Consider the following 14627-nt stretch of genomic DNA (forward strand, 5'->3'; position numbering starts at 1 on the left):
CATTTATTCAAGACAGTATGGAAAGAAAGCCTAAGGGTAGATCCTTGCACGTCAGGAAAGTTGTGTTTATGTTTCCACACACGCTGGATTAAGTGGAGCACCAGCAAGCTGTTCCATGTAGCATGCATGGCCTCACTAGACCTCCCCACCAGCTCGCATCTGCCTGTCCTACCAATCACCTCTAAGATGTCTCAAACCCAAATGGTCCCCATTCATCTATGTATAAAGGGGTAGACATGGAAGACACCAGGCCCTGCCACCCCAATTCTCACTCTTAGGATTATTTATAGTGCAAAAGGGGGAAAAAAAGAGGCAGATGAACTACAATCAAAACCAAGTGAGGATTTTTAAGGAAGCACTGATGGAAACATTAAGAAAAACATCTGAATTCAACTCCAAAAAAAGTGTTCCCAAGGGAAAATAAAGTCCTGATTCTCCGAAATGGGCTCTAAGAGCAAGCTGGAGAGTGATTCCTAGGGACGAACCCTAAGAGCTCTGGACACCGTGGCATTTCAGCTGACCTGGACCCATCAACCGATGACCTGAGGCCGCTGGCCCCACCAGCAGCATGGCAGCTTCCATCAGCTCGTCACAGAGTACTTTCCAGTGTGTTATAGTTGTCCTTAAAGCTCTTCAGTTCAAGGAAGTGTTTGGCACGTTTACTCTTCTGACTGGAGGGGAGGTATGTCACCTGGATGGTTGTTGGTGAGACTTCAGGAGACTGGGTTAGGTCTTTGGCTGCCGACTGGTGCTGTCTCTGAGAGCTCCCACTTCGTGCTTTGACCCTGGAAAATAGAGAGGGCAGCTCAAGGACAGAATGAGGACTAACACAAGAATACAATTCAAGGCTCATCCATTCTATAAAGCCACCAATGATCCCTCTCCTTGTTCTATCTTATAAACTAGTTACTAAATCCCCATCTGATAGCTTAGAAGTAGCAGAGAAACCAATTTTCCCACTGAGTCCCTGACTCTGGCTCAACATTTTCTTCATCTCACTATAAAGAAAACTTTAGGGGCCCCTGGGTGGCTCAGTCGTTGAGCGTCTGCCTTCGGCTCAGGTCATGATCCCAGGGTCCTGGGATCGAGCCCCGCATCGGGCTCCCTGTTCAGCGGGAAGCCTGCTTCTCCCTCTCCCACTCCCCCTGCTTGTGTTCCCTCTCTCGGTGTCTCTCTCTCTGTCAAATAAATAAAATCTTTAAAAAAAAGAAAACAAAACTTTTAATTCTGCTGAATTAAATGTATGTCACTAATATACTCCTAGTCCAAAAACAGTCCCTTGAAAACGGAACACCAAAAAATAGAGAAGTAGCTATTGAGTACTTATGACGTGTTAGGACATTAAATTTGGTGTTTTATCAAATATTGATATCCCAGTATCTCTAGATGGTGGTAACATCCCTATTTTCCAGGTTCGGAAACTGATAGCCCCCTTGCCTGAGGTCACAAAGCTATTAAGTGACAGAGTTGGGGTGTAAATCTGTCAGATTTCAGAGCCTATCCTCTTCATTAGACTCACTGAAACTTTCTAGAAACCAGAAATCAAGGACTGACTTTTTAAATTTTATCATGTTATGTTAATCACCATACATCATTAGTTTTTGATTCAAGGGGTGAATTTTTATTTTATTATTATTATTATTTTTTAAAGATTTTATTTATTTGAGACAGAGAGGATGAGAGAGAGAGAGAGCACATGAGAGGGGGGAGGGTCAGAGGCAGAAGCAGGCTCCCTGCCGAGCAGGGAGCCCGACGCGGGACTCGATCCAGGGACTCCAGGATCATGACCTGAGCCGAAGGCAGTCGCTCAACCAACTGAGCCACCCAGGCGCCCCATTTTATTTTTTTTAAGTTCATTTAAGTAATCTCTACACCCACTGTGGGGCTTGAACTTGAACTCATGACCCCAAGATCAAGAGTCAAGCACTCGGGGCACCTGGGGCACCTGGGTGGCACAGTCAGTTGAGCGTCTGACTTGGTTTCTGTTCAGGTCATGATCTCGGGGTCCTGGGACTGAGCCCCACCTTGGACTCCATGCTCAGCTTGGAGTCCGCTTGAGATTCTCTCTCCTTCTCCCTCTGCCCCTCCCAACTCATGCTGTTTTTCTCTTTAAAATAAACCAATCTTAAAAAAAAAAAAAAGTCACATGCTCTTCCAACTGAGCCAGCCACAGGCACCACTATTTATTTTTTAAGTTAAGCTCTATGCCCAAAGATTTGGGAGGAGGAGGAGAAGCAGGCTTCCCGCGGAGCCGGGAGCCCGATGCGGGGCTTGATCCCAGGACCCTGGGATCATGACCTGAGCTGAAGGCAGATGCTTAACGACTGAGCCACCCAGGCGCCCCTCAAATAAATCTTAAAAAAAAAAACTCATGGCCCCAAGATTAAGAGTTGTGTGCTCTACTAAGTTAGCCCGATGCCCCACAAGGACTGAATTATTTATTTATTTATTTTTAAAAGATTTTACTTATTTGAGAGAGAAAACACAAAAGCAGGGGGAAAGGCAGAGGCAGAGGGCGAAGCAGGGATGCCTGGGTGGCTCAGTTAGTTGAGCATCTGCCTTCAGCTCAGATCATGATCCCAGGGTCCTGGGTTTGAACCTCTCATCAGGCTCCATGCTTAGTGGGAGCCTGCTTCACCCTCTCTCTGTATCTCTCCCTCCTGCTTGTGCGCACGTACCCTCTCTCTCTCTCACACTCTCAAATTAAGTAAAATCTTAAAAAAAAAAATAAAAAAGATTTATTTTAGAGAAAGAGAACGAGAGCGCGTGCACACACATGGGTGAAGGGCAGAGGAAGATGGAGAGAATCTCAAGCACACTCCCCGCTGAGCACAAAGCCCAACGTGGGGCTCGATCTCATGACCCCGAGATCATGACCCAAACTGAAAACAAGAGTCGGATGCTGACTGAGCCTGCCTGAGCGACCTAGGTGCCCCCCAAGGACTAAATGTTTAACAAAATTGTGGGAAGATACATACAAGATTTACCATCTCAGCCATTTTTAAATGTTTACAGTCCAGCACTGTTAAGTACATTCACATTCCCACCATCTCCAGAGCTCTTTTCATGCTGCAAAACTGAAGCTCTGTCCCCATTAAACCCTAACCCTCCAGCCCCTGGCACCCACCATCTCCTTTCTGAATTTGGTGACTCTAGGGACCCCAGATGAGTAGAACCAGAAAGTACTTGTCTTTCAAAGGAACTGTACTTTGAACAGGCTCCCTAAGTGACTTCCAGACTAAGCACCCTTCTCATCCTCTCCCCTGTTCACTTTCACTCCTATTCCAAGCCGTTTTTACTGGACCTTTTGTTTCTGGAACAAAGTAGTTTATTTATTTATTTATTTATTTATTTATTTAAATTTATTTATTTATTTATTCATGAGAGACAGAGAGAGAGAGAGGCAGAGGGAGAAGCAGGCTCCCAAGGAGCAGGGAGCCCGATGCGGGACTCGATCCCAGGACCCTGAGATCATGATCTGAGCCGAAGGCAGACGCTTAACCATCTGAGCCACCCAGGCGCCCCAAAGTAGTTTATTTTTAAGGACATAGATAAGAGAGGACAGACATACCCCTTATCTTTTGAGAAAAAGCCATATTCAACACAGCAGAAAATAGAGGCGATTCAAGGCCAGTAACTAACTTTTTATTCTACTTGTGCTCCCCCGTCCACCCTTTCAACATTTGCTTAAACACCACCACGAAGCTATGTTAATAGTGCACGTTTAAAACAACGCCAGACAAAAGTCGGGATTCCAGTAACAGACACTCAACAGCTAATACTACAGTGAGGCCCTTAGTCTCATGTGCAGTTCCTAATGCTATAAATGCTAATAAAAATGGATGGCACTTAATTGTTACTTTTATCAAACCAAGACATACAAGGAGGACACTGAAACCTTGGAAGAGAAGGAAATCTTTATACTTGAAAACTTCATTCCCTTTGATATAAATGTTACGCCACTTCTGACATTTTACTCACCTGGACTTAAAAAAAAAGAAAAAAGAGGGGGCACAGAAGTAGGAGGTGTCTCCCTCTGCAAGCTTGGGAAGCAGCACATGCTTTCAGATGTGAGGGACGGCAGGACGGGACAGCTCGCCACTGTGATTTTGTTAACGCTGCTTATGAAGGGCATCTTGCGGGGGGGGGGGGGGGGGCAGCACTACCATACTCTCCAACCAGCCCCTCCAACATACTCCCCTTCAAACTTACACAGTGGCCAGCTCACTCAGGGCCTCCTGGTAGCGCAGGTACTCACTCTGGCCAAAGACCTGAGGAAAGAGGAAGGGTGAGAGTCCCTTAGGCTAGGGTATCCCTTTAATTCCCGGAAGGAAAAAGTGGCCATCCAGCTTACCCCCGTCCCATAGCGGGCTGTCTCATAGCCATCCAGCAAGGTATCAATGAGGGCCTTGCGCACACCCTTAAAAGGAGTACTAGTGTTCCGAAGATCTAGCAGGTAAGAGCGGAAATTCTTGCCCATTAAGGAACGGGGATGCCTGCCTTCAGCATGAAATGGTATCTCTGTGGAGATAACAGGTAACAGTGTTAACACTTCTCCCATTTACCAGTATTTCTAGTTTATCTTCCAAATTTAGAAATGGGTCCAATGAATGAATCTGGGGGAAATTCTAACAGATGAAGAAGACCACAGATACAGAGCTGTGTCTGAGTGGTCATTTGGTGGTGGCAACATAGCTATAAGCTACACCAATGGTAAACAATAGTGTCTCTGTCCAATTTACACTCCTACGTACTTATCCTGGCTCTGAAATATAAACCATGTTTTAGCAGAGATGAAGCATACCTGACAATGGTCACAGAACAGAAAAAATTCAAGAACCATTTATCTTGGTCTTACTGAAAAAGCAGATGTCACCTGTCTTTTATGGAAAAACAAACAAATCACCACCATCCAGTTAATGAAACTAAAGGTCTAAAGAACAAATCCACTCATTGAAGAAGAAATAATGTGCCTCCATCATTTCCTTAGAGAAAATAACCTAGTACTCTCAAAACTCTAGGTAATTCCTCCTAGCCAGAGATGTACAGAAAGGACAAATTCTAATATATATCAAGTGGGTTCCTCCCTCTTCTCCAGGTGAGCTTTCAGGATCCTGAATATCCTGTCAAGTAGCCCTTACCAGAGGCACGGATGGCATCCAGAGCTTTCATCCTGTACAGATAGTTGTAGCAATCTGTTGAAAAAGAGACTGGTCGTAGACATAACGCTCAGATTTTCCAAACTTCAGCAAGCTAATAAACTGCCTCCCCGCATCTGACATATACCCAGCAACAGAGGAAGCACAGGTGTAGGTTTTGCCAGCAGCTAGGCTAATAGCTCGGAGAGCAAAGGAATTCTGAACTTGTGGGATTCCTCACTGAAGTATCCTCCAAGAGCATGCCACGTACTCTGATTTCCCTGGGTTTCTAGCTGTAGCAGTCTTGCATCACCATCTGCAAGGAGCTGAGGTTCATACTTGATATCTTGAACCCTGGATAGCCGGATATCAATCTCCTCTTTTAAGTCCTGTTCACACAGAGAAAAGAATATGCAATCACTAATCCTATACTCTGCACTTTTTTAAAATTTTTAATTATTTTTTAATTATTTTTTAATTATTTTATATACTTTGCTTTCTATCAACCTGGAAATGGGGCACATCAAGCGAACAACCAAGACAAAAGCAGCAGAAAAAATGCTCGTATGGTTGATAAAATTGCCAGGTAAGACTAAAAAATTTAAGGATGGGATTAGGTTCTCTAAAAACTTCTCTACACTGTACATCTCTAAGCTAGATCTTTTAACCCGCCAGAATTTCTTCAAGTTCCACAGCATCAACATTATTTGACTCAACTGGGTTTGAAATCTGTTAGGTGTTATAAAGAACTTCCAGAGAGAGAAAAAATGGACAGCAACCAGAAGTCATACTCTAAAAATCTGTAAAGAGGCCTGTATATGATTTATAATAGCTTGGCGACTACCCTACCTGGTAGACCACAGAACTTCTAAAAGCTTTCTTCTAGAGTACGTTAAATCTTTTAAGTAGGTAATTCACATCCGTGGTGTAAAATTCAAAAAAGGTACTAAAGCCACCCCTCACTTATCCAGAAGCGACCATTGTTAACAGTTCCAAGTTCATCTCTCTTAAGAGGGTTGCCAGAGCCCCAGATTTTCCTCTTATAACTTTTTATTTGTAAGTAGTCTCTACACCCAGCGTGGAGGCCAATGTGGGGCCCAAAGTGGGGCTTGAACTCAGGACCCTGAGATTAAGACCTGAGCTGAGATGAAGAGTTAGAGGCTTAACTGACTGAGCCCACCAGGTGCCACTTCTTGGTACTCTTTAGAAACGTCCACTGTGAAATATTATCATATATGGAATCCGTGTTACATACATTTTAATTATAAAAATCGTTAAGATGAACATCTATATCCACTATCCTGTTTATGAACTAGAACGTTACCAATGACCGTGAAGCCTTGTGTGCCTATCTCTGATTGAATGCAAACCCCAATCTTAATTTGTTCAACAATCTTGTTTTTCTTCACTGTTTTAACACATTATCAATCTAAACAAGATGTTTAGCTTTGCCTGGTTTTGACCTTTACACAAATGGAGAAGTATGTTTTAAATTCCTTTGCAACTTGTCTTTTAAAATGTTAAATACTTGGGAAGACTGGGTGACTCAGTCGGTTAAGCATCTGCCATCAGCTCAGGTCATGATCCCAAGGTCCTGGGATAGAGATCTACGTCAGGATCCCTGCTCAGCGAAGAGCTTGCTTCTCTCGCTCCCTCTGCTGCTCCCCCTGCTTGTGTGCTCGCTCTGTCAAATAAATAAAAAATCTTAAAAAAAAAAAAACTTAAATACTTTATTACAATAGGTTGAACTTATATGTGATAAAATGCATCCAATTTGTGTGGACTGATGAGTTCTGACAAATGAATACACCCAGTCAACCACCATTACAACCAAGACACAGAACATTTCCATCACCCCAAAATATTCTTCATATCCCTTTGCAGTCAACCTCTCCCTCCCTGCTCCAGGCAACAATTATGTACTTTCTATTGATATAGTTCTGCCTGTTGTAGAATTTCATAAAAATGGAATGGAACAAAATGGTAGATACTTTTTTATGAATGGCTTTGTTTTTTTTCACTCAGCATGTTTTCGAAATTCACTCAAGTATGTGACTTTTTCATTCAAAAATGCTTTAGTGTTTCATTTGTGTTGCTTAGCTTATTTTTAATCCTTACAGTATTCCAGAACACAAGTATATCATTATATATTCTCAAGTAGACATCTGGACCAACAGTTTCTTCTTGAAATATCACAATCACTGAAATGAACACTCTTATACACGTCTTTTGGTACAACACCAGCACACACTAATTTCTTCATGCTAAGAGTGGAACTGCTGCACTATGGATTAGGTACATGTGCAGTCTTACTAGATAATGCCCAATTATTTGCCAGAGTAGTTTTACTCATTTGCACTTCCAGCAGCAATAAATGAGAATTTAGATGAGAGAACTTTTTAATGCAGAAGGAATCTTATCTCATCTAGTCCAGAGAGCTCCTAAATAATCAAAGTTTTGATTGGATCATGATGTGCTGGAAGCCAACCCTATGTCCCTCTTATGGAGAGCAGGTGGCATTTGGAGGACTGAGGGAATGTGGAAGCAGCTCTGCTGAGGTTTTAGGCCACAACACCTTCCTTAAGGTTTTCCATGAACAAAAAAGGAGGAGGAGTAACAGCCCTGGTGAGGACAGAACACTGGTCTAGGAGTTGAGAGAACTGTGTAAGTACCCTCATTCTCCCACTAGCCTGTTTGTCACTCAGTAGCAGATTACCGGGTACCTACTGCATGTAGGCCCTGGCTTTACTGTGGTAAACAGAACCGGCGCAGAGCCTGCGTTCTTGAAGCTTACAGTCTAGTGGAAACTGCGTATTAAGCAAATCGACAGACATAAAGGAAAATTTGTAGTGAAACGGTATCTAGAAAAATATCAGGACACTATGAGAAAATAAAAAAGAGCACCTACTTTAAAATAGATAACAAACATTCTTCTTCGCGGAAGAGTAACGTTTGAGCTAAGCTCTAAAGAGCAAATCAGCTGTAGCCAAGAGAAGACTGGAGGAAGGTCATTCCAGACCGCGTAACCGCACCTTAACCGTTGGAAATCCAACCCCTGGAGCTGGATCCCAGCTGCACCCTGGGATCACGGACGAGAGGGTGGAGCCGGGGTGGGGGTGGGGGGGCGAGACTTCTGGTTTAGACGGGCTCGTCTCAGACACCGACAGCCACACAAGAGGGTGGAGCGGGGTGGGGGGGCGAGACTTCTGGTTTAGACGGGCTCGTCTCACACAACCGACAGCCTCACAAGAGGGTGGAGCCGGGGGGGGGGGTGGGGGGGCGAGACTTCTGGTTTAGACGGGCTCGTCTCAGACACCGACAGCCTCACAAGAGGGTGGAGCCGGGGGGGTGGGGGGTCGAGACTTCTGGTTTAGACGGGCTCGTCTCAGACACCGACAGCCACACAAGAGGGTGGAGCCGGGGGGGTGGGGGGGGCGAGACTTTTGGTTTAGACGGGCTCGTCTCACACACCGACAGCCTCACAAGAGGGTGGAGCCGGGGGGGTGGGGGGGGGCGAGACTTCTGGTTTAGACGGGCTCGTCTCACACAACCGACAGCCACACAAGAGGGTGGAGCCGGGGGGGTGGGGTGGGGGGGCGAGACTTCTGGTTTAGACGGGCTCGTCTCAGACACCGACAGCCTCACAAGAGGGTGGAGCCGGGGGGGTGGGGGGGGCGAGACTTCTGGTTTAGACGGGCTCGTCTCACACAACCGACAGCCACACAAGAGGGTGGAGCCGGGGGGGTGGGGGGGGCGAGACTTCTGGTTTAGACGGGCTCGTCTCAGACACCGACAGCCACACAAGAGGGTGGAGCCGGGGGTGGGGTGGGGGGGCGAGACTTTTGGTTTAGACGGGCTCGTCTCACACACCGACAGCCTCACAAGAGGGTGGAGCCGGGGGGGTGGGGGGGGCGAGACTTCTGGTTTAGACGGGCTCGTCTCACACACCGACAGCCACACAAGAGGGTGGAGCCGGGGGTGGGGTGGGGGGGCGAGACTTCTGGTTTAGACGGGCTCGTCTCAGACGCCTGTCCAACGCGGCGGAAACGCTGCAACGGCAGCTCGATACGCGCCCGCGGGGCTCCCGCATGTACAGACTTGGGAGAGCGAGCGAGCGCGAGCGGGAGCAGGGTAGACACTCAAAAGCCAAGAAAAGAAGACCGTTACCTGAGGAGAAAGCTTGGACAGAAAGACCACTCGGATATTCCCGGTCTGCGTGTCCCGGAGCGAGCGCCTTCCTTCTCCTAGGTTTCAGTTCGTCACACGAAGGGTGCAACTAAACGCTTTCTGAGGCCCTCGTCAATCCAAAGTTCCGCAAAGGCAGCCCTTCTCACTGACCTGGGCTGAGGAACCCCTAACCCCATCCTAGAGTAAAACCTAAGCGGAAAACACAACGTGGAACCCGCAGCTCTTACCACAGAGCGGGCCGTTTTACTCCACGTCCTGCGCTCCGCAGATGCAAAACCTGAAGTTCCCGGGGAAAGCGCCCGCTGCGCCGCAGCAGGGAGCGGGAACCCGGGCCCCGACCGACCCTTCCCGCTCCCTCCGCTAAGGCGAGCGCACGGGCCGGGACGCGGCAACGTGGGCACCGGTCACGCGAAAGGCGACAGGCGTCTGCTTCGGGCCCTGCCGGGGCAGGAGAAGCAGGCCCACCGCGGGCCTCGGAGACCTACCTTGGGGGCATTGTGTCCCACAGGGACATGAGGTCCCCTTCGGGACTTCATGGCAAAGCGCATGATCTGCCTCTTCACAAAAATAAAGAGCAGGACAAACACCTGTCCAAAAGACACGAGAGAAGGAAGGCATCCTTAATAGAAAAGACAGTTCAAAAAAAGGGCACGCCTCCGTTTTACACGCCCGGATGTGGCTCCCAGGGGCGCTTCGGGGTACGGCCTGGGGCAGAGCAGGGCCCGGTGCTCCTGGGGCAGCCAGGGGTCCAGGCCCAGAAAAGGCGCAGGGGAGTGGCGGAGGCTGAGGACGGGGGAGTGCCCGCGGCAAGGGCCTCTACTGGGTCAGACGCGACGGCACGAGGGGGCGGGGGATCTCCTCACCAGGCTCCCGTAGGCCATCACCAGCACGACATTCACCCCGGACAACCAGTTACTGCCGGACGCCATGGCCTCCCCACCCCGCGCACAACTGCTGCGGGTCACCCGCCGCCCTGCCTCGTCAGCCCGGGCTCCGCCGAGGCACCGGTGCCTGGGGTCCCCGAAACCCCCCGGCCATTTCCTCACGAGGAGAGACCCAGGCTGCCCCGGCCTGAAAACATGGCGGACGGGAACCCAGGAAAGAAGAACGTCGCCTTCCCGCTACCCCCAGCACGTGACCCAGGCCCGCACCGGCCCCGCGGGCTGCGCGCGCCGAGGCGCCGAACGACGCAGGAACAGGAAGCGGAGGCCGCCCGTGCGTCACGCGGCGGAGGCGGGGCGGACGCGCGGAGCCTCAGCGCCGCGGCTCGTGGCGGAGTGGCGCGCGCACGCTTGCGTGCGCGTCCCTTTTCGCGTCACGTGCCGGGGGACGCAGGCAGGCAAGTGGGAGGGGGAAGGCGCGAGAGCGAGCGCGAGAGAGGAAAGGAGGGAGGGGGTGGGGAGGAGGGAACCTCACGTCACGTGACAGGGGCGGCGCGGCCCGGGGTGTCAGTGTGGAGGAGACTGAGGTAAAGTTGGGAGCGCAGCGGCGTTGGCGGCGGCGGCGGCGGCAGCGGCAGCGCGGCGGGGCCGGGTATTGTCCGCGGCCCCTTTAAATCCGCGGTCTCCCTTTCCCATCCCTCCCTTCTCCCCTACCCCGCCGGGCGCCCCCCCGTAGGCCCCCCGCCCCGTGCGTTCCCCCCACTGGACACCCCTCCCGGTCGTGCGAGCCCGGCGCCCCCCCTCGAGTCGGCCGCCGGGGGTTTTGTTTATGGTTGGATTTGCGGCCTAGTGGGCCGCGCCGGAGCCGGGGCCTCGATTTGGGAGCGTGGCCGGGGCGGGGCTTGGGCAGCCGGAGGGGGGGGCCATGCGGCTAGAGCCCGAGCAGGGAGAGCGAGGAAGAGCGCGAGCGAGCGCGGCCTGGGCCCCGCCTGAGGTAGGGCCCGCTGCGCCCTGGCCGCTGCCTGTGAATACGACGAGGGGCCTCCTCCCTTCCCGGCCCGCTGCGGGCCTCCTCGGGTGCGGATCCGGCCTGGTTTCGGGGTGGCGGGCGGGGGCAGGGCGGTGGGGTGGAGCTGCCCCAAACTCCCCCATGTGGCCCTCAGTTTGGAGTGCGGAGGATTAATTTGTTCCGGGTGGGAGGTGAGGAGGCGATTGGCCCCGCGAGCTCCCGAGGTGGCGCGCAGCGGGGTGAGCCTCCCATCCTCCACGCGTGGGCTTGCGTCCCCTCTCCGTTTCCAGCCTCTTTGTCAGCTCCTCTGGCTGCCCTTCCTTCTCTCGCAGCGCCCCGGCTTTGGGAATGTGTTCGCGGCTGCTGTCGTTGGCTTGCTGTTGTCCGTGCTGTAGTTTCGGGTACCCCAGGCAGTTGGGATGCTGTTGGGGAAGCTGGACGGGGAGACCCCCGCAGGGTGTATTACGCCTCAGGGACGTCACGAGAGCCCTGGGGTGTTTGTTCACTCTTCTCGTAATAGGGCAGGAATTGCGAATCTCTTCCTACCCTTCACTTTGTGGACAGTCCCTAAATTGCTTTGCAAACTGATGTCACAAACAGGAGACTGCTCCTCCACGTTCTTGAAATGTAGCCACCTCTGGTGTAGGATGTTGTGGAAGGAAAAGCACCACAGTGACAGGCCTTTTTTGTTGTCATTGTTACCGTTTTCGCCTTTGAGTGTCCCTGAGTATTAGATGGAGAAAGGCTTTTTTTGTGTCCTCTCCATCCACCTTTCACCGCCCATATCCTGCTTGGGGGATGTGTGATGTGACTTGCTGGGAGGTGATGGGGGTCAGTGACAACCAGCCTTACTGGAGGACGAAAGCGTGTTAGTTATGTATGGGTTGATAAAACTGCTTTGAGATCCTACACCATTGTCCTTAAAAGAGTAGACTGTGCCAGTGATTATTTCCGTTGTGAACAGCAAGTATTGCTGGCCCGGAACTAATGATGAAAGACCTTAAAATGTACTGTTTTGTTTCTGATTTTTGAAGCCCCTCTTTGCTAAATGTGTCCTAACTGGCAAGTACTCTTTTTTAAAATTAGACTCGAATATATGGAGAAGGGGGTACTGGGGTCATTTCTACAAAGCATCTAGGGGAATTAGTTGTTCTGTTACTTGCCAAGCCTTACTTACCCAGTCCAGCTTCAGAGTGTCTGCATTGTTTCTCAACTTAGATTGTAAGCTCCCTGAGGGCAGCAACCAAGTCATACTGCTTTTGTATTTCCTAAAATAGTAGATACTCAATAAATACTTGTTATTTATTTTTTTCCGTAAAATTTCTCTGGCTATTTCTTCAAGTAGCTGGTTTTCAAAAGATGGTCAAGGGCACTCCTGTGTTGAAACCAGTATTTGTTCCTGCACTGTTCCCTTGGTCTCCCAGTACTTCTCATGTGTTTCCCGTAAATATTTTTATTTTCTAAGGAAAAGTACTTAAGATTCTCCCCTCCACTGTGATAACTCTAGGTATGTGTCTCTGCTTGCTACTAAAAGGCTACTAATTTTGTGCCCTCTGGTGATCCGTCCCAGATCACTTACTTTTGACCTGTCGCTCAGTGTTGTTACTACCTAGGTGGTAAAAATTTCTTAGTCACACATTTCAAAGCACTTGTAAGAAAGAAATGGAAGTTAACAGCCTGACTGATCAGGATTTTTCCTCAGTAATTATGTGGCTTTCAAGATGACTTTTTAATATATTTACACTGGTACAGTATATGTAGTCATCCACATTGCTAGTCATGCAATTCATATTTGTAGTATTACTTATGCTTGTAAGTTGAAATCACAAGTGAAGTAGAAAGCAGTCAATATTTGTAAGTTACAGGCGCATTTATTCGCATTAGAAATTCATTTCAGAGCCGATTATTAAGTATAATAGTTTTCATCTAGTTTTTATTTTTCTCTTTGATTTGAATCCAGGGGTACTGGTTAAAGAATACTTGTTTTTTTATGAGTGCTGAAACTTGGCTATAATGCCAGTCTGGGAAAATGGACTACTGTGTAGCAAATAATCCTGTACTAGCTAGAAATATTTACAGGCTTTTGTGTGCACATGTGCATGTGTGTAGGGAGAAGAGGTAGTGGTTAAAGAATTAGCTCTGAGATTTCTTTAAAAATTTTGGTGATAGAGAATGTAAAACTCTTAATACTGTATCAAAAACAAAGACCTATGCAGCCGATTGATCCAACTTGGTGAAGAATTTATCCTCAGGGAAGTTAGCTTTCTTTGTGACCTGAAAAACCAGTGAAATTCACTTCCCTAATAATCCTTCTCTATTTTTTTAGAAGCCCAACCTACCTCTCCCTCAAATTCATCAGTGTCTTTTGGGCAGTCTAGCATTACCCATATAAAGTTTCATTAATGAAAAGAATTACATGTAGAGCAGAAAATATAAACTTATCCTCTTTGGGAGGGAATAAAACAGTGCAGAGTAACGTCTTATTTTGAGCGCTCCATCGTATGGTGGATATTTTCTTTGTTTACTAAATGCAGCCACTGAGGTTGTGTTATAAAGCAAAGTATGAATGAGGGAACTTAAGTTCAGGAGAATCCTAGCTTGCTAGAACTGTTAATAACAAAAACCATTCTGGTTTTGGGAAGGCCCTGCTTGTTCTCTGTCTCTTTAAAGACACAACAAAGTCCCATTGCTGGCAATAATGTCTCAAGTTTAAAATGATAATCCTAAGGGCACTTGTGTGTCTCAGTTGGTTAAGCATCTGCCTTGGACTCGGGTCATGATCTCAGGGTCCTGGGATCGAGCCCCGCATTGGGCTCCCTGCTCAGCGGAGAGCCTGCTTCTCCCTCTCCCTCTGCCTGCCGCTCCCCTGGCTTGTGCTTTCTCTCTCTCTCTCTCTCAAATAAATAAAACCTTAAAAAAAAAATCCCAACTCTTCTTTAAAAAAAAAAAAATTTTTTTTTTAATTAAATGATAATCCTAGAAGCCCTTTCTTCCAAATAAAACTTTGTGCTAGGTGCTTTTGGTATGGGACAGATTTGGGATTCTCTATATATTAAGGTGAGTGGTAAAGAGTATTTGCATTTCTGGTGCCTGGGAGCTGTGGACTAGGAGGCCAACAGAAGTTGCTGCAAAAACAGTGTTGGAATTATCCAGGGAATTGAGATTCTGAGCAGTCGCTGGGGCTAATACTTGTTTTGTTGAAGGTTATAGAAGCTCCCACTGCATGAGGAGAGATACAACTTGAGGGAGAAAGGCTAGACTTGAGCTTTTCCTTTCCCAAGTGGTGGAGGTTGCATGCAACTTATATAAACTGGTTGTAAGGGAGGTAGGACTGTTTTCATAGGTAGACTGAGTACAGTATTTTAAATTGTTTTTATTTGTTTGGAGTATAGACTAATCCCCTTCCTGGAA

The 14627-nt window shown here is 48.3% G+C and overlaps 2 protein-coding genes across 28 annotated transcripts in view; one reads left to right on the forward strand and one right to left on the reverse strand.

Annotated features, from left to right (window-relative positions):
* Positions 1–322: 322 nt before the first annotated feature.
* On the reverse strand, positions 323–10498 carry CUNH1orf43 (chromosome unknown C1orf43 homolog). 5 transcript variants are annotated; one of them, XM_064593632.1, is made up of 7 exons: positions 10478–10498; positions 9812–9913; positions 5410–5527; positions 5142–5195; positions 4355–4521; positions 4213–4271; positions 323–785 (listed from the first exon to the last, which is right to left on the reverse strand). In XM_064593632.1, exons 2-7 carry the CDS (start codon positions 9872–9874, stop codon positions 590–592), a joined length of 657 nt encoding a protein of 218 aa, XP_064449702.1. In that variant the 5' UTR covers positions 9875–9913; positions 10478–10498; the 3' UTR covers positions 323–589. The 5 variants fall into 5 exon arrangements, with proteins under 5 accessions (XP_064449702.1, XP_064449699.1, XP_064449701.1 ...); XM_064593629.1 differs by lacking the exon at positions 10478–10498 and adding an exon at positions 10190–10471; XM_064593631.1 differs by lacking the exons at positions 9812–9913; positions 10478–10498 and adding an exon at positions 10190–10471.
* Positions 10499–10658: 160 nt separating this feature from the next.
* LOC123845733 (ubiquitin-associated protein 2-like) overlaps positions 10659–14627 on the forward strand; it is a 44963-nt gene continuing 40994 nt past the window's right edge. For 9 of the 23 annotated variants that reach the window (XR_010412112.1, XM_064593619.1, XM_054507808.2 and 6 more), the window contains exon 1: positions 10721–10859. The gene's annotated coding sequence lies outside the window, so the exon portion shown is untranslated. Of the gene's footprint in view, positions 10860–10915; positions 11285–14627 lie in introns of those variants that run through there. The other 14 variants (XR_010412111.1, XM_064593602.1, XM_064593606.1 and 11 more) reach the window with 4 other exon arrangements.

The sequence above is a fragment of the Mirounga angustirostris genome, unplaced genomic scaffold (assembly GCF_029215605.1).
Source record: "Mirounga angustirostris isolate CCGP_5_RB_7025 unplaced genomic scaffold, mMirAng1.0.hap1 SCAF_6, whole genome shotgun sequence".
NCBI lineage: Eukaryota > Metazoa > Chordata > Mammalia > Carnivora > Phocidae > Mirounga > Mirounga angustirostris.